General features: G+C 40.3%; 1 protein-coding gene across 1 annotated transcript in view; it reads left to right on the top strand.

The window, feature by feature from the left end:
* Window positions 1–3749: 3749 nt before the first annotated feature.
* Window positions 3750–27595, top strand: part of LOC114053126 (arylacetamide deacetylase-like) — a 36560-nt gene continuing 12714 nt past the window's right edge. The window contains exons 1-4 of the mRNA XM_027876030.1: window positions 3750–3946; window positions 12468–12669; window positions 20490–20559; window positions 22302–22473. Coding sequence (XP_027731831.1) covers window positions 3809–3946; window positions 12468–12669; window positions 20490–20559; window positions 22302–22473 — 582 coding nt within the window. The 5' untranslated portion in view covers window positions 3750–3808. The remainder of the gene's footprint in view (window positions 3947–12467; window positions 12670–20489; window positions 20560–22301; window positions 22474–27595) is intronic.

Below are 27595 nucleotides of genomic sequence, written 5' to 3'. Positions count from 1 at the left end.
TTTGCCAAGAAAACCCCAAATGGGGTCACAAAGTCAGACATGACTGAAATGACTGAACAACAGCCATACACTTCACAAAGTTGGTCCTCACAACAATCCAGGAAGGTAGGTACAATTGTTATCCCCCATTTTAGAGTTGGGGAAACTGAGGCAAGCAGAGGTTAAGTGATTTGCTCAGTGTCACCCAGGTAGTAAGTAGGACTTCCTGGCACCAGGTATAGAATTCTATCTGTCAAGCCACCAGTTACTCTCGACAGTGAAACTTTATTGGGGTTAAGTGTCCTATGTAAGGTTTCATACCTAGTAAGTGGCTGATTCAAACCCAGGTTTGAAGTCCCAATCCAATATTATGACGGCTATACCACTTGTCTCTGGTTCAAGAATTGTTTACCTTTATTGGTAGACTCCTTTATTAGGCGGTCTGGGGAAACCTATGGCCCCTTGTGAGAATTTTGTTTGAAATGCATGAAATAAAACACATGGGATTACAAAGGATACTAATTATGATGAAACACAGCAATTCACTTTTTTATCCTGTCCAAGTCTATGGAGATCCTGAGATCTGTCTATGGAAGCCTGGGAGTGGATGTGGAGTGGGGAGGAGGAGGGTCTTTGGAGCCCGGGTTAAGAACCCTGCTCTAATTCAAGCCCTTATTACAAGCAGATGGTGGCTCTGGGTTTAGACTCAAGAATATCTGAGTTCTAATCCAGCCTCAGATATGTACTAGCTGTGTGACCCTGGGCAAGTTGCTTTGAAACCTCTGTATGCCTCAGTTTCCTCCACTGTAAAATGGGGGTAATCATAGTACCTCCTTTCCCGGGTTGGTGGGGGTTAGATAAAGTGCTTGTAAGGAATTCTTAGTCCAATGCCTGGTGCATAGTAGGTGCTACATAAATGCTTTTTTCTCTCCAGGACTATTACAACACCCTAATTACTGCCTTTTTCTGATCTTTCTTTCAATCCATTCTCCACAGCTCCACAGAGCAAGGCTCTCAATGTCTTAGTCAGTTCATTCTCTGGCTCAGAAATCTTGAAAAGCTTCCTGCTGCCTAATAATCAAACTTCAAGTCCTGAGCCTGACATTCAAGGCCTCCTTTTCAAAATTATTACTTTTCCAGCCTTATCTGAATCCCCTTTGGAGATTCCAGACAAACTGTACTGCTTACTTTTCCTCAGATTCAACTCAGCCTCTCCTGCTATTTCTTATCCCTGGAAGACTCCATCTCTCCCATCTCTATTTGTTGAAATCGCTGACAGACCCCTATCCTAAAGACTCAGATCAAAGTCACCTCTACCTCAAGCCTTCCCAGATTCCCCACAGTTAAGGTTTGTGGGGATTATAATTGCCCAATCTGCAAGAAAAATCACTGAGGCAGAGCTCTGAGCCAATGGTACTTTATTAAAGGATCCATGGCCCCCTCTAATGAAGTGGACCTCAGATCTTCCTCATGATCTGAGAAGACCACTTCCTCCAGGGCCTTAGTTTTATAGTTCTTCATACCTGGACAATACAGGTGAAGCAGACCAAAAATACAGAATCTCCTTGGTTGATAGACCTTGCCCTTGGCTCTTTGCAAGGGTCTGCACAAAATAGAGAATCTCACTGGTTGACAAACAGGCTAGTGAGCAGACCTTAATAGACCTATCTTGACCTTTCAAGAGGTCTACCACATCAATATGCAGATTCATGAGATCGGGCTGATCAGTGGATATCAAAACATCTACATGGGCCAATGAGCTGGTAGAAGAGCAGGCCACAGTCTGGCAACCAAGGTCACTCATTGACTCCAGGCTCATGGACATTCCCTTATGTTGTGCAATAGAGGGATGACAAGAGATGGAGGGGATTCATGTAATAGCTGAGGGACTTCATGCAATTGAATCACCTTCGTCACTCTGGGCTTGGCACCATAACAAGGAAAAACAATGTTGGAGGTCCTCTGGTTAGCTTTCTATGATTGAGCAAGTGAACTTTGAATGTGTAGCTCGCAGCTCTGAGGCTTACTATCAGAATTTATACTTACCACCCCTATGGAATCATATCAAATTGATTACTACTGAATGAGATAAAATAAGGATCCAATAAATCACCTGTTACAGGTTTCTTCCTTGGAGCTCAAGTGACATTTTGTTAGTATCACTTTGGTCCCTCCAGGAAACAGCACTGTGCTTATCCCTGGCCGCCCTCTCCAGTGTGGATTGCTCCTTCCCCACACAGGGGCCAAGAAGGGCAGTTGGCTTGCCCTTTGCTCCCCACTGATATTTACAGATCCCTCTCTGTGCCCCCCCTCCCACTCTACGGTCTTCTGTCCCTTGAGGTCCACTGTGGCCATCTCTATAACCCTGGCCCGTCTCTCTTCTCAGCGCTGTCAGTACCTGGCTCATGATGTCCTTCTCCATTGCCAGTCTGGCGCTTAAGCTTGCAGACTATAGTACACAATAATGTCCCCTTGAACAGCCTGGCTTCCCTGTCTGTTAATCTCATGACCCACGGGTCCATGTCAGTCACCCAATGAGATGAGCAAAGTTTGGATCTCAAGGTCACAGAGAATGATAAACCTGGAATAGATTGACCATAAACCAATGGCTGAGACAGCAGACACACTGACATTTTGCAACATAAGATCTGAGGCTAGATTGAGAAGGGCATCGTCTGAAAAGTCTACCTTTTATAGAGCAATGAAGGAGTGCCTTGGAGTCAGGAAAGACCACCCCGCCACCTCCTCCTCCTACATGACATAGGTAGATTTAACTTCTTGTACTCTCATCTCAGCTGGAAAAATGGAGATCATGTTACATATAACACCAAGCTCAGTGTGTTTTCATGAGGATCAAGCAAGGTAGTGCATATGGTACATTTTACAAATCATATAATACTTCATAAATGGCAGCTATTATCATGATTTTTACAGAACATACACCCGGAGTCAGGAAGACCTGCGTTCAAGTTTGGCCTTAGACCCTTCCTAGCTGGGTGATCCTAGGCAAATCACTTAACTTTGTCTTAAAATGAGGACACAGTAGCACCTATCTCCCTCCTCCCCCAGGCTGTTGTGAGCAGCAAATGAAATAATATAAGTCAAACACTTTTTTAAATTTTAAAACACTTTATAAATGTTAGCTAATTCTGTTTTTACTGTTACTATGGTAAGCAGGTCAGATAAGCAGACTGCAGATTGATCCCGGGAAAGGTTTCCTAACAGTTTCTGCTCTCCCCTGGGTAATGGGCTACCCCCCCCCCCCCAACAGGCAGCGGCTTCCCAGGAGCAAAGGTCTTTAGGCTGCTCTCAGGAACATTCTAGAGGAGATTTCTGGTCAGATCCAGATTGCACCACCAATCTATTCTGGAACTCTCTCACAGTCCCCTCCTCACTTTATCTGAAGCCCTTTGGGGGCCCTGGCCAGGCGTCCCACTTATTCCCTCTGCTGGCTTCCTTGCAGCCCTCTGCACACTGCAGGTTCTCAGTGAGTGCCTGGTGGTAGGCTGGCTCTAGCCGTGCTCTGGCCCAAACTGACCCCAAAAGAACCAGGGAAGGGCTGTGTGGTCCAGAGCGAGCCAGGGTGTTAGTCTTCTCAGTGCCCACTTGCAATTCTTCGCTGGGAGTCTGGGCCTATACTCTTCTCTTTTGTTAATCTCACAGCGGACCTTGCTTGGACTGTGCCTGGGGGCAGCTCAAATAACCCTCCTTCTGGGCGGAGACTCAGCCTAGTAGCGTTGGCTGCTGAGTAGGGCAAGTGCCAGGAAGAAGGAGGAGGAGGAGGAGGAGGAGCCCCAGCCCCAGCAGCAGCCGCCCTGGCAGCAGCAACATGGCAAAGAAATCTCTGTACCTGCTGATTTCTTGTGCCCTTCTTTCCTACTTTGTGTACACTCCTCTCCCAGATAATATCGAACAACCATGGAAACTGATGATGACCTGGGCCTTCCTTAGGTTTCAGATGCACCTGGTAAGTGGAGAATTTGGTTGGCTCTGGGTGTTAGAGTGAGACACTGCCAAGAAGGAAGATGGGAACGCTTCCCAGGGACCTGGAGCTCTTATGTTTGCCAGTGTTAAAATATTTTCTTTTTTTTTTAAAGGTAGAATATTTCAGAACGATCTCATTTGAGATTCCTATCCAAGACAGACAATTTAGTGCAGAGGTTCCCAAACTTATTTGGCCTATGGCTCCCTTAAAAAAAAAAAGTACTCAGTATTTCCTTGGAAATCTCTAACTTTTTAATGGTTCTTTTTTTTGAAATTTTCATCATTTCAAAAAATATTTTTTTTAAAATGACACATATTTAATAATTTATTGTAAATTTGTGGGGATTTTCCCCTGCATTGAAATTTTGATGACACATCAAATTTCGTCATGTGACCATATAGTATCAATACAGATTATTACATGCACGTATTCCTGCCAATTACATGCTGGTCTTCCCAACAATGTGCAACATACTCACCTGGCATTACTTGCTTGTTCAGACCTGTCAGTGGACTTGACGGCTGATCAGTTATAACTTGCATTTTGTATATTTATTTGGAAAATAATGTTAACTACTACGACTTTAACACTGTTACATGACAGATGAAACATGTACAAACTGTTTATGGTTTTTCAAAATTTTCTTCTCTTCTCTTCTTTCCTTACGCCCCCTTATTTTGCCCCCTTAATTTATTTATCCCCTTTATTATTATTGCCTCCTTGTTTTTATTCAATGCCCCCCAATTACACCTGAGGATACTACTGCCCTCCCCATTGTTCCAGCACCTTGCAGGGGGTGGTATCACTCACTTTGGAAACTCATGTGTGGTTATATAGTTATGAATGGTTTTCTTATCTTGTCCAGAACCAAGCCTCCACCTCTCTTCCTGGCTACCAGCTCCAACAATGGTGCCAAACATACCTTCCCTCTTCTTTATAGTCTTCCCTTTTCCAGGCCCTTTTTATATGTTTTCTTTCCTCTTTAGAATGGTAAGCTCCTTGAAGGCAGGAATTGTCTTCATTGCTTGCAATATATCCCCAGTGCTTAGCACAGGGTCTGGCACACAGTAAGCAATTAATAAACGTTCAGTCTGTTCTTTTGTCTGTCTGCCTGCTAATCAGTCTATTTTTCTATCTATCTATCTAAACATCTACTTTATCTGTCTTCCTATCACATAGCTATCAGAGGATGATTTTCATGATCTCCTTCATTATTTGTGCTTTTTCCTTCCTCAAACTCTCCTGTTCACATTTTCATGTTTTTTTTAAATTAAATTAAATTTTTTTCCCCTTTTTAGGCAGTTAGAGTTAAGTGACTTGCCCAGGCTCACACAGCTAGTAAGCGTCAAGTGTCTGGTCTGAGGTCGGATTTGAACTCAGGTGCTCCTGACTTCAGGGCTGGTGCTCTATCCACACCTAGCTGCCCCCACATTTTCATATTTTGATTTGCATACATTGTTTCCTCCTGATAAAACCTTTTAGTTCCTTAAGGGCGAGAGCCAATTAATTTTTGTCTTTAGATTCCCTTGTGCCTAGAAATTTGTTCTGCCATAATAGGCATTGAGCACCAGCTTGTTGGGTTGTAGAGATGTTGGTGGGGTAGATTATACTTGATAGCAGACACCTTGTTCTGGTCTCAGGTATCGCCTAAAGATAAAGTGGAGGCATCCGAATGGCTTAGGGAATAGAGTGTGGGGCCTGGATTAAAAAAGACCTGAGCTCAGATCTGGTCTCAGACACTAACTAGCTGGGTGACCCTGGGCAAATCACTTCACCCCGTTTGCCTCAGTTTCTTTATCTGTAAAATGAACTAGAGAAGGAAATGGCAAACCATTCCAGTATCTTTGCCAATAAAACCCCAAATGGAGTCATGGAGAGTTGGACATGACCAAAATGACCGGACAACAACAGTCAACACTCCTTCTCAGATGCTGGATTTAGTGAACTGGGCAGTGCCCCACCTACCGCACACTTTAAGCAGTAACCTTGGATCCCAGGCAGTTACTAAACAAGGAATTATTAAATGCTTAATAGGTGTGCGACTCAGTGCTTCTCACCAGCAAGAAAAGCAGTGACAGTCCATACCCTTCTGAAACGTGTAATCAGAAGGGGGAGGCAACATGCAAACAGCTATGTTCATAGAAGATAGAAGATAGTCAAAGGAAGATAAGTCAAAGGGGAAAGCTCTAGCCTGCTCTATGGAGGGATAGGGAAGGGAGAATGGCGAGGGCCTCCTAAAGAAGGTAGCATTTGGGCTAAATCTTCAAGCCATCCAGGGACTCAGAGAAGCGGAAGAGATGAAGGAGAACATTTTGGAAATGGGGACACGCCTGTGCAAAAGCATAAATATGGTAGATGGAGTGTTGTAGGAAAGGAAGAGGGAGAAGATCAGCCAAGCTGGATTATAGATTGTGTGAAGGGCAGTAGAGACTGAAAAGGAGGCAGGGGTCAGGTTGTGAAGAGTTGTACGTGCCAAAAGCCTTTATATTTGATCCTGTAGTAATAGGGGGTAGCTGAAGTTTGTTGAAAAGGGGAAAGGACATGCTCAGGAAATTACATAATTGGGAAGTTTACTCAATTTGGGAAAATTTGGCAAAATAGGAGGTAGATTAGGTACATGAAAGGCTGGAGGCAGGGAAGAGAAGGAGATGTATGCTCAAGAGGTTTTGAAAATAAAATAGCAAGATTTGGCAAGGGATTGTGTAAGTAGGGTGAGTGAAAATGAGGAATTGAGGATGCCATGGAAATTGCAGGCCTAAGTGACTGGCAGGTTGATGACTCAGTAATACAGAAGTTCAGAAGAGGGTAGTTTTTGTTTTTGTTTTGGGGTGGGGACAATGTGTTCTGCTCTGGACAAGTCATGTTCGAGATGTTTATGGGATACTAAATTTGAAATATCTGAAAGGCGATGGGTGACAAGGGACTGCGGCTCAGTTGAGAAACCAGGACTGGAGATAAGAGATCTGGGAATTATCTATCTAGAAATAATCATTAAATCCACTGGGACTGAGAAGATCATCAAGTGAGGCAGTATCCAGAGGAACGCCAAGAGGGAAGAAGAAAGGACCTCAAAAGAAACTAAGAATTGCCAGTTGTGACAGGGATAAAGGATCAGCAAAGGAGACTGAGGAATTTTGAACAGGGAGAGGACCAACCAGAAGAGAATCATTCATGAAAACTCCACAGGAGATAGTACCCACGAACAGGTGCTAACAGCGTCAAGTACTGCAGAGACATCAGAAAGGATGAGCACTGAGAAGGCCAGGAGGATTTGGCAGCTTAGAGCTCACCGCTAAGTTTAGAAAGGGCGACTTCGTTTGAATGATGAAGGTAGAAGCCAATTTGCAGAGGGTTTAGAAGACACGAACAGGACAGGAAGAGAGAAAGTGCATACGGATGGATTTTTTCCTGTTTAAAAAATATTCCAAACAACACCAAATGAAATGAAGTTTCCGCGTGCCAAAGTAGACTGGACATGAAGGACCGCACATAAAACTGTAAATATTTGTTACGTACCTCTTGCTTTTCTTTTTAAATATCTGACTCTCCCTAGCTCCCCTCTCCTTCCCATAAGACCCTAATTTGAAAAAAAAATCAACTTGGAATAGTCAGGCAAAACCAATTTCTCCAGTGGGCATTTCTCTAAATGTTTGTCTTATTCTGCATCAGGGCTCCATCTGCTTTTTCTCTTAGCAGATGTGGAGTGTACTTAAACCATGGTCTTCTGGAATCCAAGTTCTTAAGTCTCTCTAAGCCGTTGTTCCTTACAGAGGCATTGTCTTCGTATACACCATCCTCCTGGTTCTGCTCACTTCACTTTGCACCAGTTCATACAAGTCTTCCTGGGTTTCCTTGAAACCAGCGCTTTCATCATTGCTTGAAGAATATTCCTTTCCATTCATATGCTACAATTTGTTCAGCCATTCCCCAATAGATGGGCACTCTTTAACCCAACTCTTTTCTTTTCTTTTAATCTTCCCTCCATGACCAGGATGTTTGATTTGCTCCTAGTAATTTCGGTTGAATAGTGAGTTCTCACCCCAGCAGCTAGGCTTTTTGTGGTTTTCCAATATGTGGCAACCAGATTCACTTGCTTCTCTATGTTGAATACCTAATTTGTTCCACTTATCGATCTATCTCTCTCTCTCTTTTTTTTTTTGTTTTTTTTTTTTTGGTGAGGCAATGGGGGTTAAGTGACTTGCCCAGGGTCACACAGCTAGTTAAGTGTCAAGTGCCTGAGGTCAGATTTGAACTCAGGTCCTCTTGACTCCAAGGCCGGAACTGTATCCACTTCGCCACCTAGGTGCCCCCCATCTCTCTTTTTTTAAATCAGTACCAAATCATTCTGTAGAATAGTTTGAACTCTAGCCTTCTTCCTTTCTACTTTATTCTCATTATTTTTCTTAATATTCTGGTCCTCCAGATGAATTTTATTGTTATTTTTAACTCTATAAATATAAATATATTATTTTAGCTCTATAAAGTAATCCTTTGATAGTTTGATTATTATCATATTGAACCAGTAAATTAATTTAAATAGCATTATCATTTTTATTATATTGTCATGGCCCAAATATGCAAAATTAATATTTCTCCAACTATTTAGGTCTGACTTTATTTCTGTGGAGTGTTTTGTAGTTATTTTCAAATCGCTTCTCTGTGTCTTTCAGATATACTTCCAAATATTTTTTCTAACTGTAGTTACTATAAATGGAATTTCTTTTTCTCTCTCTTCCTTCTAACGCTTTACAGGTATGCTAATGATTCATGTGGAATTATCTGACGCCCTGCAACTTTGCCGAGGTTATTATTTCAATTATTTTTTATTTAACTCTTGAGACTTCTTTAAGTAGATCACATCATCTACAAAAGATGATTTTCTTTCCTCTATAGCTGTGTTTATTCTCTTGATTTTTTTCTTGTGCTATTGCTGTAAAGCTACAACTTTGAACACTACGTTAAGTAGTAATGATGGTGATGAATATGCTTGCTTTCTCCCTGCCCTTAATGGAAAGGCTGTTCATTTTTGCCTTTTCCATGAAATGTAGGCTGTTCATTTTCAATAGATATATTTACCGTAACAAAGAAAGATCAATTTTATATATTGCTATGCTTTCTAGTATTTTGAACAGAAACTGGTATTGGATTTTGTCAAAAGGTTTTTTTTGGTTTTTTTTTGCATACAGATGACTTTTTCAAGGCATTTAGCTGAGGAGTCACATGTGTAAAGAGATGACTGTTCCTTGATTACCCAGGACTCATGGGCAACTATAAATGGCATCACTTGAAAAAAAATACTGATGTTAGTATAATTTTATGGGAAAAGTGCTGGATTCATAGTCAGAGCTGGCCCTGAATCGCAAATCTGCCACTTAGTTGCTCATACACAGCAGGGGTCCCCCATGTGGGACCACCCACAAGTTCCTGGGCCTTGTTTTTTTATGCTATAAAATGGGGATAATAAGGGATTCTCTCCATAGTTCCATAATCAGAGGAAAACTACTTTGCAACCTTTCCAGCATATTGAAATGTGAGTTCTCATTAACATAATCAATAAAATTAACAGAATAACGTTGTGAATAACAGCTGCAACAACACTATGCCTGCTTCTAGCCCCTGGCTTTCCCTGACTTATCCAAAATGTTGGAAGGTTGGAAAAATCGTGGAAGGCCTTAAGTGCCAGGTTGAGGATCTTGTACTTTTTCATATGGTTCACAGGAGATACCAAAGGATTTGAGAGAAGAAGTGACATGGTCGGACTTATACATCAGGACCAAGACAGAGAAAAAAAAAATCGGTTCATTTCGATTGATCCCATAGACAGTCCATAGACAGCCCATAGACAGTCCACTTTCAGGCCAGGTGTAACCCAGAGGCACCTGTAAGTTATCTCTATCTGTAAATCAACAGGTTACACACAAAAGAACTTAGAAAAAAGAAAAAAATATCAATCCAGTTGCCAGTTTGTTTTCAGGAAGAAAATTAAATTATAAAGTTGAGAGATTTGATAAGGGCTGAGATTGAATTTTAGAAATCTTAATGATCATTTGATCAACCATTTCTATCAATTTATTTTGCACTTTCAAAACAGATTTTGGTAGCTATGTGTGGTCCAGAAGCAGGTAGGGTTTAGGGCATTCATGCCGCTAAGCAGAGGTTTATGGAAAGCATGGTCAGAGGTCAGGAATCTAGATAATAGAAAGAGACAGAGCAAAGATCAATACTGGCTATCTAGATTAGTAACAAGACAGGATTGGGACTTCAGGGAATTAAGCCAGAGGCTGGGCTATCTGTAGTTACAGTGGTTAGGAATATGCCATCTAGGGAGTCAACCAAGGCATAAATCTGGAAAGAGGCCCCAGAGGTCAGGACGGAAGGGGACTCCCAAATTTACATTTCTCACCCTAATCCCTCTCCTGACTTTGTCCTGCCTTCTCCACTACTCATCTCCACCTGGATGCCTATCACCAATGTTCATTTTATACTCCAAACACAACATTCTCAAAATGGAGCCCATCAATTTTTCCTTCTAAACACACGAGACATTGTTGGCTCTTTCTTCTCTCTTGGAGACTCCCTTGGAGTCTGCGTCCAATCAATTGCCACACCATTGCTGATTATATCTCAATGATGTCTCTTAAATTAATCCTTCTTTTCTTTACTCGTGGAATCATGGCCTATATTCAGGTCTTCTTCACCTCCAGATGGTTGTCAGGGTCTCCTAGCTTGACTCTCTTCTTTCCTCCTTCCTCATCGATGTTGACATAGTCTTTTCAAAGCCTAAGCCTTATCATGTCAGCCCTCTGCTCAAAAATTTCCAGGGTTTTCCTTGTTTCTCTAAGATAAAATACAAATTAGTTTTTTTGGGGTCATCCACAGTCTGACTTCATCAGACTTTTTCAGCCTTATTTCATAAGACTTGCCTTTAGGCACTCTTGATTCTAGTCAAAGTGGATTACCATTAGCTGTCCCTAGAAGGTGACATTCCATCTGGGACATGCTATTTGCAGATACCATCCTTCATGCTTGTAGTGATTACTTGCCTCAACTTTGCCTTTTGAAATTCTTACCCTTCCAAGGTTCTGCTCATGGGCCATTTCTTCCTTAAAGCTTCCTAGATCTCCATCCACAGTCCTTCCAACCTATTGTTCTCCCTCCTCAAATTCCTTTACATTTACTTATCTCCATACCCACACTATACCCTGGTAGAACGTAGACCCCTTGAGGTCACAGATTATTTTATTTCATTCTTTGCATTTTCTGTGGCTAGCATGGTGTCTTGCATAGTGCTTAATAATTGTTTGTCAAATTGAATTGGAACCTGGATCATCTGGTTGGACTCACCAAGAGGACCAGTATTCGGAACCCATGGCCAGGCCAAGGCAAAGGTTATCTGATTTAGGTGTTCCATACTTATTTCCTGTTAAATGAGAAAAAGACCCTGGAGTAGGGTTAGACCTGATGACTTGTAGAGTGAAGCAGCTTAAAAGGCTGGAGAAAAGGCTGATGGATGTTTGGAAGGTGAATTCTGGCTATGGGAACTTCACTGACACCATAAGTAGGTTCTGGAATTCAGTGGAAATTCTGTCATGGGATGAGGTGTGTGTGTGTGTGTGTGTATGGACACATGCAAATACTAAAGTTAATTTAAGCTCAGGTACAGAACTGAGGGTAACAACTCAAGGAGCTGTGTTAGTCCTGGAAGCTACCAAGACAGATAGAACATCAGCTAATACAATTCCAGAGTGCTGACATCAGATAATCAATCATCGATGAAATTTCATTTATTAGGCACCTACTATGTGCCAGGCACTGTGCTAAGTGCTGGGGATGCAAGAAAAGGCCATCCTCAACGATTCCCCAATTTTAATGTTGGAGTCTTCAGCTAAACGATTAGATACAGACAAGATATAAACCTAGTGGATAGATGGGGAAAACGGGTAGTCTCATAACAGAAAGCATCAGAGGACCTGGCTGGGCTTCTTTTCTTTTTTGTTCTGGTCAAAAATTTAATGCACATAGTTGCTATTTATCTTGAGCAGCCCTGGCATCATCATGCCTGTCTTTTCTTCTAGTCTGGCAAATCTTTTAGATAAAAAAAACTGAAACCCTTCTGGGATTGCCAAGGCAGATTCAGCTGTCCAACTAAAATCCTGCTAGTGTATTTAGTTATGGATATAGTTCTGGCCTTGGCATCAGGAAGACATGGGTCCAGACCTCATCTCTGAGACTTAACGGCTATGTGTCTGCCAGGTAAGTCATGTAACCTCAATGAGCCTCAATCTTCTTGCCTATTAAATGAGGAGTAATGGTAGCACTGACCACCCAGAATCATTGTGAGGGTCAGATGAGACAATGTATATAAAATACTCCGAATACATGAAAGTTCAATAATGTAACTATTGTCAGTGGCCTTTTGGGGTACAGTAGTAATAGGGAGGCATACTCTTGTGTGTGTATGGAATTCACAACTGCACTTTTCATTGTGTTTCTTCAATGTCAGTCAGGGATTTTGGAGATACTGGGACTTCCACCAGTTTGGTACTTCTTCCAAGTACCACCTACATCAGATGCAAATGTCACAGTGACTGATACTCTGTTCAATAAAGTTCCAGTCCGAGTCTTTGAGCCAAAGCAAAAATCGTCTACGATGAGAAGAGCCATGTTTTATATTCATGGTGGTGGCTGGACCACAGGAGATGCTAGTAAGTACTTTTCTTAGGGAACTGAATCTTGGAGAGGCTGACACATTTCAGTCCACCTTTGACATTTATCAGAGTATTTTGTAGTTAGGAGATAATAGAGCAGAGCCAAACTGAGCAGAGAGGAGATGAGAGGAAAGAGGAGGGGAGAACAGGAAGAGAGAGGAGGATGGGGCAGGAGAGAAGAAAGAAGGGGAGGACAGGGGAGGAGAACGGAGAAGAAGGGAGGACAGGGACTGAGAAGAAGAGGGACGAGGGGAGGACAGGACACAGCTAGTTACTCAAAACTTCCTAGGCTTTGATGGGGTTTAACCAGAATGCCATTTTATTAATTTACAAGTTAAGATAACCAGTATTGGTCATTTGCAGAGGACACTAGCTTCTAAAAGGTATGTACGCTGGGTATACCAAATCACTGATTATGTTTCTTTGGTGAATACAAAATTAGAATAAAGAGATGGTCTTTTAGATCTTTAAAGGTAGCTGGTGGCACAATGTATAGAGGACTGGACCTGGAGTCAGGAATCCCACCTCTGACACTTACTTACTTTGTGACCCTGGGCAAGTCACTTAACCTCTGTCTGCCTCAGTTTCCTCAACCGTAAAATGGAGATGATAATAGCAACTACCTCCCAGGGTTGTTGTGAGGATCAAATGAGATAATTTTTGTAAAAAGTTCAGCACACTGTCTGGCACATTGTAGATTTTAGAATAAGTAGTAACAAATGCTTATTTCCCTCCCTGTTCCCTCCCTTCCTCCTGCTTTATGGGTGTAGGTGAGATAACTGGTTTTTCTGGATTTGTGAATTCATCGCAGCGGGGAATCCCTGTTGTGGTAGTATAAATGTAAACCATCAACTCTTCTGTAACATGTAAACAGTAGAGAGTGGCCTATGGGCTCTTGAGAGATTGACTCTGAGGCTCGTCTCCTTTGTAAAATGTCCCACTGCCTATGAGATACCTGGCCCCCCGGTGCTGGAGGGAAAGATTGGAGTCCGAAGACCTTAGTTCAAAGTCTGGCTGTGCCATTTACTTCCTCTGTGACCTTGAGCAGTCACTTTTTATGAGCCTCTGTTTCCTCATCTGTAAAAAGAGGGGAGTGGACATGATGGCCTCAGACGACCTTTCCCGTTACAGACCTAGAATTCTGTGATTGGAACCCTTTTCCCTGAACAGTGCTAAGAACATACCAATAGGAGGGGTGCCAAGATGGTGGAGTGAAGGCACGAACTCACCTGCACTCTCCCCTAAGCCCCTCCAAATACCTTTAAGTAATAAGCAAGTTTTAGAACTGCAGAACACACAAAAAGATAGAATGAAACAATTTTTCAGCCCTAAACAACTTTGCACCAGGTTGGCAGAAAAGGTCTGTTGCACCAAGGTAGGAGTGGAATGTAGTCCAGTGCAGGCACACCAGTGCAGACTGGCCCTCAAACCAGGAGCTGGCCTTGGGGGCAGCTGAATCAGTGGCATGGCAGCATTGGTGGTTTCCAGACCTCTCTGCCCACGGATGATAATGGGATCAGACAACAAGTCAGAAGGAGATTATGGGGGTCCAGGGGCAGGACTCTGTTACACTGCTTATACTTGGATCTGGGTCACAGTTCTGGGCCTTAGTCCCAGTACAAGGGGGAGCGCCAGAACAGCAGAAGTTGTGACCACAGAAGAGCAGGGACCCTGTTCACCGTTCTAGGGTTAAAAGAGTGCCTGTGATAGCTCACAAACCAGCCCGCGATACAGGAGAGTAGTAAATGCACCTCTCCCTAGATCATACCACTTTGGAAGAATAAAAAACTTACAGGTCCCCAGAATTACCTTTGAAAACAGTTGTACAAAAATATCTGAAGCTCGGGACAGTTTCCCCTGCACTTGGGAAGCAGAGCCTTCCTTTAGCATAGAGATAAAAGTCAAGAAATAGGTTGGAAAATGAGCAAACAACAGAAAAAATTCTGACCGTAGAAAGTTACTATGGTGAAAAGGAAGATTAAAATACACACTGAGAGGAAGACAACAAAGTCAAAATTCCTGCATCCAAGGCCTCGAAGAAAAATATGAATTGGTCTCAGAATATGGAAGAGCTTAAAAAAGATTTTAAGAATTGAGTAAGAGAGGTAAAGGAAAAATTGGGAAGAGAAATGAGAGTGATGCAAGAAAATAATGAAAAAAAGAGTCAACATCTTGGTTGAGGCACAAAAAAATACTAAAGAAAATAACACCTTACAAAACATAATAGGCCAAATGGTAAAAGAGGCACAAAAATCTAATGAAGAGAAGAATGCCTTGAAAAGCAGAACTGGCCAAATGGAAAAAAAAGATATACAAAAATTCACTGAAGAGGAGGACTTCTTAAAAAAGTAGAATTGGCCAAATGGAAAAGGAAGTACAAAAGCTCACTGAAGAAAATAAATTCCTTAAAAGTTAGACTTGGACAAATGGAAACTAATGACTTTATGAGACATCAAGAAACTATAAAAAAAGTGAAAAAAATAGAAGAAAATGTGAAATATATCATTGGAAAAACAACTGACCTGGAAAATAGATCCAGGAGAGATAATTTAAGGATTATTGTCATGATCAAAAAAAAAGAGTCTAGGCATCATCTTTCAAGAAATTATCAAGAAAAACTGCCCTGATATTCTAGAACCAGAGGGTAAAATAGGAATTGAAAGAATCTACCAATCACCTCCTGAAAGAAATCCAAAATAAAAACCCCCAGGAATATTATAGCCAAATCCCAGGCCTCCTAGATCAAGGTGAAAATACTGCAAGAAGCCAAAAAGACACAATTCAAATATTGTGGAACCACTGTCAGGATAACACAATATTTAGCAGTTTCTACATTAAAGGATCATAGGGCTTGGAGTATGATACCCTGGAGGGCAAAAGAGCTTGGACTGCAACCAAGAATCACCTACACAGAAAAAACTGAACATAATTCTTCAGGGGAAAAAAAGGGATATTCAATGAAATAGAGGCCTTTTAAGCATTCCTGATGAAAAGACAAGAACTGAATAGAAAATTTGACTTTCAAATACAAGATGCAAAAGAAGCAGAAAAAGGTAAACAGAAAAGAAAAACCATAAGGGATTAGATAATGTTAAATTGTTTATATTCCTACATGGGAAAATAATATTTATAACTCCTAAAAACTTTCTCGTTATTAGGGCAATTAGAAAAAATATGCATAGATAAAAAGCAGGGTGTAAGTTGAATGTGATGATATGCTTATCTAAAAAATTAAGGGATGAGAAAGAAGAATGCACGAGGAGAAAGGGAAATGGAACATTAGAATGGGTTAAATTATCTGACATAAAAAAGGCCTGAAAGAGATTTTACAGAGGAGGGGAAAATGGGGAAAGCATGGAGGGGAGCACATGAACCTTACTCTCATCAGAATTGGCTCAAAGAAGGAATAATATACACATTCAATTGGGTGTAGAAATCTATCTTGCAATAAAGAAAAGTAGGAAGGGAAGGGGATAGAGAAGGGAGGGAGAGCTGATAGAAGGTAGGGCAGTTTGGGGGAGGTAAAAGTCAGAAGCAAAACACTTTTGAGAATGGACAGGGTAAAATGGGAAAGAAAATAGGATAAACAGGGGAAATGGGATGGAGGGAAATATATAATTGGTAATCATTACTGTGAAAAAAAATTTTACAGTGAGTTTCTCTCAAACATATAGAGAACTGGGTCAAATTCATAGAAATAAGAGCTATTTCTCAATTAATAAATGGTCAAAGGATATGAACAGGCAGTTTTCAGACAAAGTAATCAAAGTAATCATATAAAATGCTCTAAATCACTATTGATGAGTGAAATGAAAATTAAAACATCTCTGAGCTACTACCTCACATCTGTCAGATGAACTAATATGATAGAAAAGAAAGATGACAAATGTTGGAGGAGATGTGAGAAAATTAAAACACTAATGTACTATTGGTGAAGTTGTATTCTGATTCCACCATTCTGGAAAGCAATTTGGAACCATGCCCAAGGGGCTACCACTACTAGGTCTATCTCTCAAAGAGATAAAAAGCAAGAAGGAAAAGGATCTATGTGTACAAGAATATTTATAGCAGCTCTTTCAGTGGTGGCAAAGAATTGGAAATTGATGCCCATCAGCTGGGGAATGGCTGAACAAGTTGTTGTATATGCTTGTGATGGAATACTTTTGTGCTTTAAGGAATGATGAGCAGGATACTCTCAGAAAAACCTGGAATGATTTACATGAACTGATGCAAAGTGAGGTGAGCAGAACCAGGAGAACATTGTACACAGTAACAGCAATAATGGATGAGGCTCTACTATGAATAACTTAACTATTTTTAGCAATATAGTGATCCAAGACAGTTCTGTAGGACTTATGATGAAAAGTGCTGTCAATCTCCAGAGAAAGGTGGTAGAAAGAAAGAAGTGGTAGAGCCTGAATGCAGATCAAAGATGCTTTTTCTTTCTTTCTTTTTCTTTTTTTCTTTTTTTTGGTCTGTATTTTTTTTCACAGAATGACTTACATGGAAATGTTTTTTTGCATGACTACACATGTATAACCTAAATCAAATTGCTTGCCTTCTCAATGGGATGGGGAGGAAGAGAATTTGGAACTCAAAATTTGAAAAAAAGAATTAAAAACTTTTTACACATAATCGTAAAAAAGTAAACATTTAAATGTGATTTTAAAAAAGAACAAAAAACCAACACTGTATGTACATTCTAAGTACACACCAACAGCGTGTGTACATTCTAAGGACACACCAACAGCATGCATACATTCTAAGGACATACCAAAGGTGTGTGTACATTCCAAGGACATGCCAACAGTGTGTGTACGTTCTAAGGACACACCAACAGCATGTGTACCTTCTGCTGTTCTTTCTCTATTCTCTACAGATGTACAGTTTTAGAGTCAGAGGTCTCAGCCTGAAGAACCCTCTAAGCCTGACATCACAAAGCAGCCCAGCTGTGTTTCCAGTGCATCCCATCAGTCTCCATCGAAGTCCACATCCACAAACCTGGCCCATGTTGCAGCCCACCTATCAGGCACCAACTTGCATTAGCAAGGATTCTGACTGCAAGTTAAAAAGAAGCTTTACCAGAAGGAAAGAGAGCAACAAACTGTGTAGATCTTGCAGCAGAGCCCCCTGAAACCTCCTGGGATCACCCAGAGAATCATCCCTAGTTTTGTGGCCTTAGCATGAGGGGTCCTTTCAGACCTGGCCCCTCTGCTGATTCTCCCCAAGGATCCACAGAATTGGAGAGTTTTAAGGGCCCTAGTGGCCATCTGGGCCAACCTCTACATGAAAGTAATCCCCACATAGGCATTTCTGACCTGTGGTTGTCCAGCCTCTGCTTAGAGACCTCCTTGGAGGGAGAACCCGCCCCTCCAGGGCAGGCCATTCTCCTGGGCTAACTCTCATTAAGAGGATGGCTTTTTCCTGACATTGTGCCTAATTTGGCTTCTTTGAGACTTTTACCCATTGCTTTTGGCTTTGCCCTCTCATAACAATAGCTGTTCTGGTATTTGAACAATGCTATACAATTCCCTCATAAATCTTTGTTTTTCTGGGCCTCCCTTTTCTCACTGTACAATGGGAGGATTGGACTCAAAGACCTGTAAGACTCCTCCAAACTCTGAGTCTAAGATCCCAAGGTGAAGGCCTATACTTGCAGAAGCTATATTATTACAAGCCACCTGCTTAATGTTTCCAAGCCTAAGCTTTCTATCTGTAACACAGAGAAAATAATGCCTGCTTTGCTTACCTCACACAGCTTATAGGACTAAAACAAGGTGTATAGACTGTAAAGCACTATAGAAATATGAGTGATCATACCACTTGCAAAAATAATAGGGAGAAAAAAAGACAAAAAGAATAGGGAGCTTATAATTTGAAAGTCAATAGGCTTCCCCCATTTGAGTCAGTGGACCTATGATTGTGTTGGTATGGGAAGCCCTGGTAATGAAACCTTCTCTCCCAACAGAGACTGGTACCTGCTCTGTTTCGTGAATTTAAAGTCTTAAAATTTCCTGGGGATACTGAGGGGTTAAATAGCTTACCCAGGGTCACACAGTATGTGTCAGAGAGAGGATTTGAACTCAGTTCTTCCTGACTCTGAGGTTAATTCTCTGCACTATTAGGCAGTCCTACCTCTAGTAAGGTCTGCATTCTATCTTTATTCTATCCCATTGTATTTTTATAACATCTCATTTTATTTTTAAAGCACCCACATATCTAATTTTCAAAAAACAAAGCACAGGAATGGCTTGTTTCATGTTGAATATAAACTCCTTGAGTGCAGACCATTGTGTCTTCAGTAATTTTATTTCATGGGTTGTATGAGTCATGGAAGTTACCTTCTCTGAAGAATACAAAATGAATATCCCTCAGGTACATAGTGGGTAGGAGCTGGCTATAATAAGTAACAAGATAGGGATTATGAAGAGTACCTAGAATAAAGCATGTCATCAAAGAAAAATGTGGAATGAGAAAGGATGGGCTGGTGCCATGGCAAGGACAAAGCATAATGGAGGGCCCATGTGTTCCATGCTGCCCTCAAGATGCCTCTGGCACATTGGCTGATCCCTGGTGATGAATTTATGGAAGGACATAGGGAAGCATTTTCCAGGATGAGCTCTCTTGGATGGGTGGCAAATAGCATTGTTGAAGGAGATATCCCTTGAAGGGGATAGCAAGGAGGTGACATCTTCTTTAGTATTTGAGAATATCCAACAGGTGGTACAATAACTTTGTTGATAAGTAGTGCGGTGGTGAGAGTGTTGGTCCTGAGTCAGGAAAACCTACCTCTTCCTTCAGAGGGGTATGTGACAGCTAACGTCGGATATTTGAAGAGCTCTCCCCTAGAGGCTGTATTAGTCTTGTTCCTTTCAGCCCCAAGGGGAAGAAGTAGGAGCAGTGAGTCAAAACCCAAAGAGAAAAGTGTGGGTCTGTTGTCAGGAATAAATTTCTTACCAACCAGAGTAGTCCGAAAATGGAAAGGGCTGCCTGGAGAGGTGCTGGCTTCCCCCTTTCGAAGGTCTTTGATCAGAGACCGGAGGACCACTTGTTGGCTATGTTATGCTAGGGTTCTATTCGGGGATGGGTTGGCCTAGATGGCTGCTGGGGTCCCATCCAACTTGAATTCTGGGATTTTATTTCCTCCAAAGTCATTTCCTATCATAACTGTAGAAGTCTCAGAGGCATATATCATTGCCTTCAAAATCAGAAACAGAATGATGTTAACTTTTGGGAAAGTTTATTCAGAAATCTTTAAAGCTTCTTAGAAGGGAAAGATTGATTTGAAGCCTGTATCAAATGCCCAGGTACCTCTGAGAGAGAGATAAACATTAGTCTGGCCTCTTCTTGAACCAAAATCCCATCAGTTCTGCTCCACTGAGGTTTCACGTCATAGGGTGGCCTGTGAAGCAAAGGAACATTATTTTGTCTGTGAAGAGAAAATAGCGTACTCCATCTCTTCTTCTCCTGGTTCACAGGGGACTGACCATTTTCACTTGTATTTTACCCCTCCTTTAGCACTTTGCAACCCGGTTCCAAGTTCAATAATTCTCCTTTATCAACCTTGTATCTTTAAAATTTCAGACAACCTTGTGCCTTGTGTATTGTGGAAACGTGTACATGTGTAGGGAGAGTGTGTTCCATTTGACTGACGTATTTCATTTTTCTCTCTAGACAGATCAATACTGATAGCCCATGCAATTCCCTCTAGAGTGATCTATGAATATCAGGAAATAACTATAGGATTTTTGTGAGAGAAGCAGGCACCTTTTTCCTTGTCAGTTCTAATTGACTTGATGTGATGTCTTGTATTTTAGGTTGGATGCCCTATGATAATTTAGCAAGACGGGTGGTCAACAAACTTGATGCTGTGGTCGTATCAACTAAGTAAGAATGATTTAAGTTTGGGGCCAGATCTGTTAAGGCAAAGGGTACATCACCTTCCACGGCTATGTTTTGTTTTTAACACCTCTCAGTTGCTTCCAAGGCAGTGTGGTGTGTGGATTGGGGATCTTGGGGGGGGGGGTTGGAGTCAGGAAGTCACCTATCTTGGGTAAGCCACTTAATGGCCACAGATAAGGACTAGACTGCCAGATAGGGTCATATCACTTATCAGATGTTCCAGCAGGGAAAAGATCCACCAGCTTGAGAAAGGTCAGGGTAAAGGGCCGAGAGCCACCAAGTGGTGGCTTGAATCCAATCTAATTCAATTTAACTCAACAACTGGTGGCTTAGAGTGTAGGAGGACTAAGAATGAGACTTTCTGCTGTCAATCAAGGAAGAGGGGATAGGGAAGGTGGAAGAGTATGTGTAAGGAGCAGATAAATTCCCTGAATTAGCCAAAACCTGTTTATCCACCATGACTTGACAGACCTATGAGGTGGAAAGAGACTTCTCAATATTTAGTAGATGATTTCAATGAGTCCTTGAGGTAGAGATTGGCAAATCCCTTCTATTATTTGGGGTTCCACTTCCTCAACTATAAAATGAGAAAATTGGGCTAGATGGCATTTCTAAGGCCTCTTCCAGTTATGTTCTATCCACAATCCAGGAACTGATTGCTGTGTGAGGAAATGGCAACCTGAAATCAGCTTAGATTTGGAATGACTCTGAGACCTATGAATAAAATGATTATATAACTGAAAAGTTTCAAGTAGCTCTCATGATGACTAAAGCAAATTAAATTAGCCCAAAATGATAAAGGTAAGCTTTTAAAAATTAAATCAACTTTTTTTTTTTATTGGACAGGTCCTTGCAAAGTATTCCAATTGTTTCATGTCTGTAGGTGCATAATCAAATTTATTTGTTTTCCATAATATGTTCAATGGTAAAACAAACAAAAACTGAACATTATTTGTATGAGAAACTTTATATGATGAAAAGATGGTTTATTTAGAGTTTTTATAAAAATTTTAAAAAGAACAAATCAGTTTTTCCCCCCGGGCTTGTAATTTCAGTCAGGAAACTCTCTTTACAAAAGTAGCCCAAGGTCACAGCCAGTATGGGTTAGAGACAGTGCTTGAACCCAGATCTTCTGACTCTTCATCCCATAGATTCATTGCCTTTCAGAAATCTTGGATAAGGCTATGGCAGGGTGTAATTGTTTGGACTTAATACATAAATAACCATCATCCCTCAATTAATTTATCGTCAAATATTATATGAAACATTAGCCATCTACTCACTGTGGTACTAGCACAATGGGTGGAGGGAGGGGGAGAAGAGATAAAGTCAAGGGGGCAAACAGATAGGTCAATGAAAAGGACAACCACCAAAAGTGTGAGAGCAAACCATGGAAGGGCCATGTCCTATCTGACCCATTTCAAAGCTAAATGCACCATCACCTTCCCACTTGTTAAATAATCATCATTCGTGATCCTGCATGTTTCATGATCTGAGGTGTATGGGTAAAGATTGCAAAAACTCAGCTTTTAAAGACCATATTTCAATATGCAATATGGAAGCAAAGTTTTTTCTTTATACAAATGATTCAAAAAACTATTTAAAAACCCACATATACATAATTTTGCTTTTAAGTAAAAAAAAAAAGAAATCCCATATAGCATATGCCTTTAGTATTTATCTAGAACTCATATTATTCAATAAATATTTTGTTTTTCTCTAAAAAGCTACAGATTATCCCCCCAGTATCACTTTCCAACTCAATTTGAAGATGTATATGATGCCTTAAGGTGGTTCTTGAGGAAGAAAGTCCTTGAAGAGTATGGTGTGGACCCTGCTCGTATCTGTATTGCTGGAGACAGTGCTGGTGGGAATTTAGCTGCAGCCGCCACTCAGAAGGTATTAGATCAATATTTCTATGGTTTTTTTATTTAATGTCCTTTTCAATGTCATGTTTGTATCATAAATTTTTAAAAATTATTTCACCCTAAGAATGTTATAGGAATAATCAGGGAGAATGAATCTATTTTTTTTTAATGTATCCCTTCCTCCTGTTAGATTGACTTCTTTTCTTTCTAAAATGATATGGCAATACCATGGAGGTCAGCGGTTTTAGAATGCTCTGCCCATGCATCATAATAGGAATGAGCTTTTAGTTCAGTGGCACAACCAACTGGATGATAAAAAGAATTCCTCATGATCTTTGAAACCCCAAACACTAACCCTTCCATCCCCAAAGGTATGAAACCCAATGGAACCAGTTCACTGACTTCCCGAGATTGTGTTATATTTGTCTTTCTGCTAGAGGTTCTCACTATGAGTGTGGTCAAATGAAAGCTGATTTTCCTGTTTAAGAAGTTGAAAAGCCACAGAAATTTTGTTCCATACCTTACTAAAAATGATGAGTTCCCACATATGATGAGAAAGTGGAATATGCAAGAAGGAACTGAGAAAGAAAAATATTCTAAGGAGGTGGGAGGGAGCCATAATCAAGGTCAGGTGGTTGGAAAACAGACATGACAGAGAAAAATGTAAACACAAAGAAACCTTAAGCAATGGGTATTCTAAGAAAGAAGTAGTACTTCTGCTTCATGGAAAAATGAGGATCCAGAGGCTGCATTGAGGGGAAAACCATCATTGATCCAAGCACAGGAGACATTGTGGTGGTGGGTGATTCCACTCCATGGAGTCATGGGACCTTGGATCAAACTCAACTCTGATGTGTACTACCTGTGTGACCTTCGTGAATCACTTTAACATTCTGGGCCTCAGTTTCCTCATCTATCTGATCTATTTTCTAGCTTTATATTTATGAATTTATGGATTAATTTCAAAAGATGGAGTCAAGCTTGGAATATTGAAATGTAAAGAAATATTTTATGAGCTTAGCACACCCTTGAATGTCCGCAAGGAACTGGTTCCCTAGATGTTCAGGAATGGAGATTCCCTCCTTCCACTTTCTTATTGGATTCTATGTATGTAATCCACACTTTTTCCTATATCAGGGTTCTTTGCATCCCTCAGTAATAATGCTTGTTAAATTCTTATGTGAACTCAGTTTAGATAATCTCTTTCTATGACAGCCCTACTTTGCCTTGGATGCGAAACCTGTGTTAGTTATTCTTGTCACAAGGAGTCTGTGCTGGCCCAGTACATTGTCCTTGAGGTGACCTCCTTAAACTGATTACTGGGAGGAGACCCACACACAAAGAGGGATAGACAGATGGAGATGTAGAAACAGAGAGACAGAGACAAATCAGAGATGGACATTTCCCTACAGCCCTGTGTGACAAGAAGATAATCAACCACTTTTATGTTGCTTCTGATTTACTTATAAAGGAGAATAATATTAGGACAAAAAAGGAAAGAAGAAATATCATTGAGAGAATTGAGAGGCTGAGACAAAATGGTGGAGAGAAGCTAGGAAGTTGCTTGGGTCCTCCTCAGTTTCCATCAGAAACAATGTTAAATTAAGCCTCTAAAAGAATTTCGGAGTGACAGAATCCACAAAAATGATGGAATGAAACAATTTTCCAGCCCAAGGTAACTTAGAAGTGCTTCAGGAAAGGTCTGTCTAACTTGGGTAAAAGGGGAGCACAACCCAGTATAGGCAGTGCCTGGGCAAGCCAGTAGGAGGCTCTTAGCCACAGCACAGATCAGCACCTGAGGCCTAGCTGTTCTGGCTCAGCAGGCCAGTGGCACAGCAGACCAGCTATGAAGCCTCCAGCCCCAGTGCAGCAGGTAAACTGCCAGCCCCAGAATCTAGGGCATTACAGGTAGGCCAGGTCACCCTAGTGCAGTGGGCAAGCCACCAGCTCCAGAGGTCCTGGCGCAGATAACCAGTGACCAGGCCCCTGGTCCCCAGTGCAAGGAGCTTGAGACAGTGCCCCTTGTGCCCCAGGAGCAGAGCTCATTTTTTTTTAAATGGGCAAAAAACAAATAAGAGCCTAGACCATAGAAAGCTATGATGGCAGAGGGAAGATCAAAACACAAACTCAGAAGAGGACAGCAATGTCAAAATGCCTACATACAAAGCCTCAAAGAGGAAGATGAATTGGTCCCAAGCCCCAAAAGTCCTCTTGGAAGAGCTCAAAAAAGATTTTAAAATCAAGTAAGAGAGGTAGAAGAATAACTGGGAAAAGAAATGAGAGTTATGCAAGACAATTATGAAAAAAGAACCAACAGCTTGGAAAAGGAAGCACAAAAATTGACTGAAGAAAACAATTCCTTAAAAATTGGAATTTACCAAATGTAAAAAGAAATCCACTGAAAAAAACCAACTCCTTTGAAAGCAGAATTGGCCAAATGCAAAAGGAGGTACAAAAGGTCACTGAAGAAAATAATTGCTTAAAAAGTAGAATTGGGAAAGTGAAAGCTAATGACTCTATGAGACATCAAGAATCAGTCAAACAAAATCAAATGAATGAAAAAAATAGAAGAAAATATAAAATACCTCATTGCAAAAAAAACTGACCTGGAAAATAGATCCAGGATTGATAATTTAAGAATTATTGGATTGTCTGGAAGCCATGATCAAAAAAAGAAAAAGCTTGTGGAGAGCATCTTTCAAGAAAGTATCAAGGAAAACTGCCTTGATATTGTAGAATCAGAAGATAAAATAATCATTGAAAGAATCCACCAATCACCTCCTGAAAGAAATCTGCAAATGAAAACTCCAGGGAATATTGTAGCCAAATTTCAGAATTATTAGGCCAAAGAGAAAATACTGCAAACAGTCAGAAAGAAACAATTCAAATATTGTGGAGCCACAGTCAGGGTTACACAGGACTTAGCAGATTCTACATTGAAGGATTGGAGGGCTTGGAATATGATATTCAAGAAGGCAAAGGAGCTTGGATTACAGTCAAGAATCAACTACCCAGCAAAATTGAGCATAAATTTTCAAGGGAAAAGATGGGACATTCAATGAAATAGGTGAATTTCAAACTTTCCTGATGAAAAGACCATAGCTGAACAGAAAATTTAATCTTCAAATACAAGACTCAGGAGAAGGATAAAAAGGATAAAAGCAAGAAAGAAAAAAGCAACAACAACATGGTATTCAATAAAGTTAAATTTTTGACATCCCTATATGGGAAGATGATACCTATAACTCTTAAGAAAGGTATCTCTATTAGGGCAGTTAGAAGGAGTATACATAGACAGAGGGTGTGAGTATAAATTGACTTTGATGTGGTGATATTAACAAATTAAAAGGTAAAAAAAGGATTGCACTGGGAGAAGAGGAAAGGGGAAAGCAGAATGGAATAAATTATATCACATGAAGAGGCATAAAAGACCTACTACAGTAGAGAGAAAGAAGGTAGGGGGTGAGCATTGTTTGAACCTTATCTCATCAGATTTGGCTCCAAGAGGGAGTAACATACACACTCAGTTGGGTAGAGGGAAGTAGGAGGAGAAAGGAAAAAGAAAAAGGCAGGGGGGCTGATAGAAGGGAGGGCAGATTGAGGGAGGTGATGGTCAGAAGGAAACTACATCTTGCTAAAAGGTACCATAGACAATGAATCAATACTAAACATATATGCACCAAGATGTATAGCATCCAAATTCTTAGAGGAGAAGCTAAGGGAGTTACAAGAAGAAATAGACAGCAAAACTATACTAATGGGGGACCTCAACCCCCCCCTCTCAGAACTAGATAAATCTAACCACAAAATAAACAAGAAAGAACTTAAGGAGGTAAATAGAATTTTAGAAATGTTAGATATGATAGACCTCTGGAGAAAACTGAATGGAGATAGAAAAGAATATACCTTTTTGTCAGTGGTACATGTCACCTACACGTAAATTAACCATGTATTGAAGGATAAAAACCTCACAATCAAATTCAGAAAGATGGAAATATTAAATGCATCATTTTCAGATCATAATGCAATAAAAATTACATGTAAAAAAGGACAATGGAAAGATAGATTAAAAATTAGTTGGAAACTAAACAACATAATCCTAAAGAATGAATGGATCAAACAACAAATCATAGAAACAATAAATAATTTTATCAAAGAGAATAGCAATAATAAGACAACATACAAAAATTTATGGAATGAAACCAAAGCAGTACTTATAGGAAATTTTATATTTCTAAATGCTTATATGAATAAAATAGAGAAAGAACAGATCATTGAATTGGGCATGCAATTAAAAAAGCTAGAAGAAGAACAAATTAAAAATTGCCAATTAAATATCAAATTACAAATTCTCAAAATCAAAGGACAGATTAATAAAATTGAAAGTAAGAAAGCTATTGAACTAATAAATGAAACTAGAAGCTGGTTTTATGAAAAAATAATAAAATAGATAAACCCTTAGTTCATTTGATTTTTAAAAAGAAAGAAGAAAACTACATCACCAGTATCAAAAATGAAAAGGGCAAATTCACCACCAATGAAGAAGAAGTTAAAACAATAATTAGGAGCTATTTTGCCCAACTGTATGCCAATAAATCTGACAATCTAAGTGAACTGGATGAATATTTACAAAAATTACAATTGCCCAGATTAACACAAGAAGAAATAAAATATTCAAATAACACCATTTTAGAGAAAGAAATTGAACAAGTCTAAGAAAAAATCTTCAGGGCCAGATGGATTTACAAGTGAGTTCTACCAAGCATTTAAAGAACAATTAATTCTAATACTATATAAATCAGAAGTGCTGATGATTTATGTGGGTTTATTTTATATCCTGCAACTTTCCTAAAGTTGTTAATTATTTCAAGTAGTTTTTAAGTGGATTCTCTAGAATTCTCTAAGTATACCATCATATCATCTGCAGAGAGTGATAGTTTTTGCCTAGTCTAATTTCTTCAATTTCTTTTTCTTCTCTTATTACTCAAGTTAACATTTCTAGTACAATATTGAATAATAGTGGTGATAATGGGCATCCTTGTTTCACCCCTGGTCTTAATGGGAAAGCTTCTAGCTTATCACCACTACAGATAATGCTTGCTGATGTTGTATGACCAGGTAGGATTTACACCAGGAATGCAGAGCTGGTTCAA

The sequence above is a fragment of the Vombatus ursinus genome, unplaced genomic scaffold, assembly GCF_900497805.2.
Source record: "Vombatus ursinus unplaced genomic scaffold, bare-nosed wombat genome assembly UNPS02014810.1, whole genome shotgun sequence".
Taxonomy (NCBI): Eukaryota; Metazoa; Chordata; class Mammalia; order Diprotodontia; family Vombatidae; genus Vombatus; species Vombatus ursinus.
This window is presented reverse-complemented; position numbering and strand designations above follow the sequence as displayed.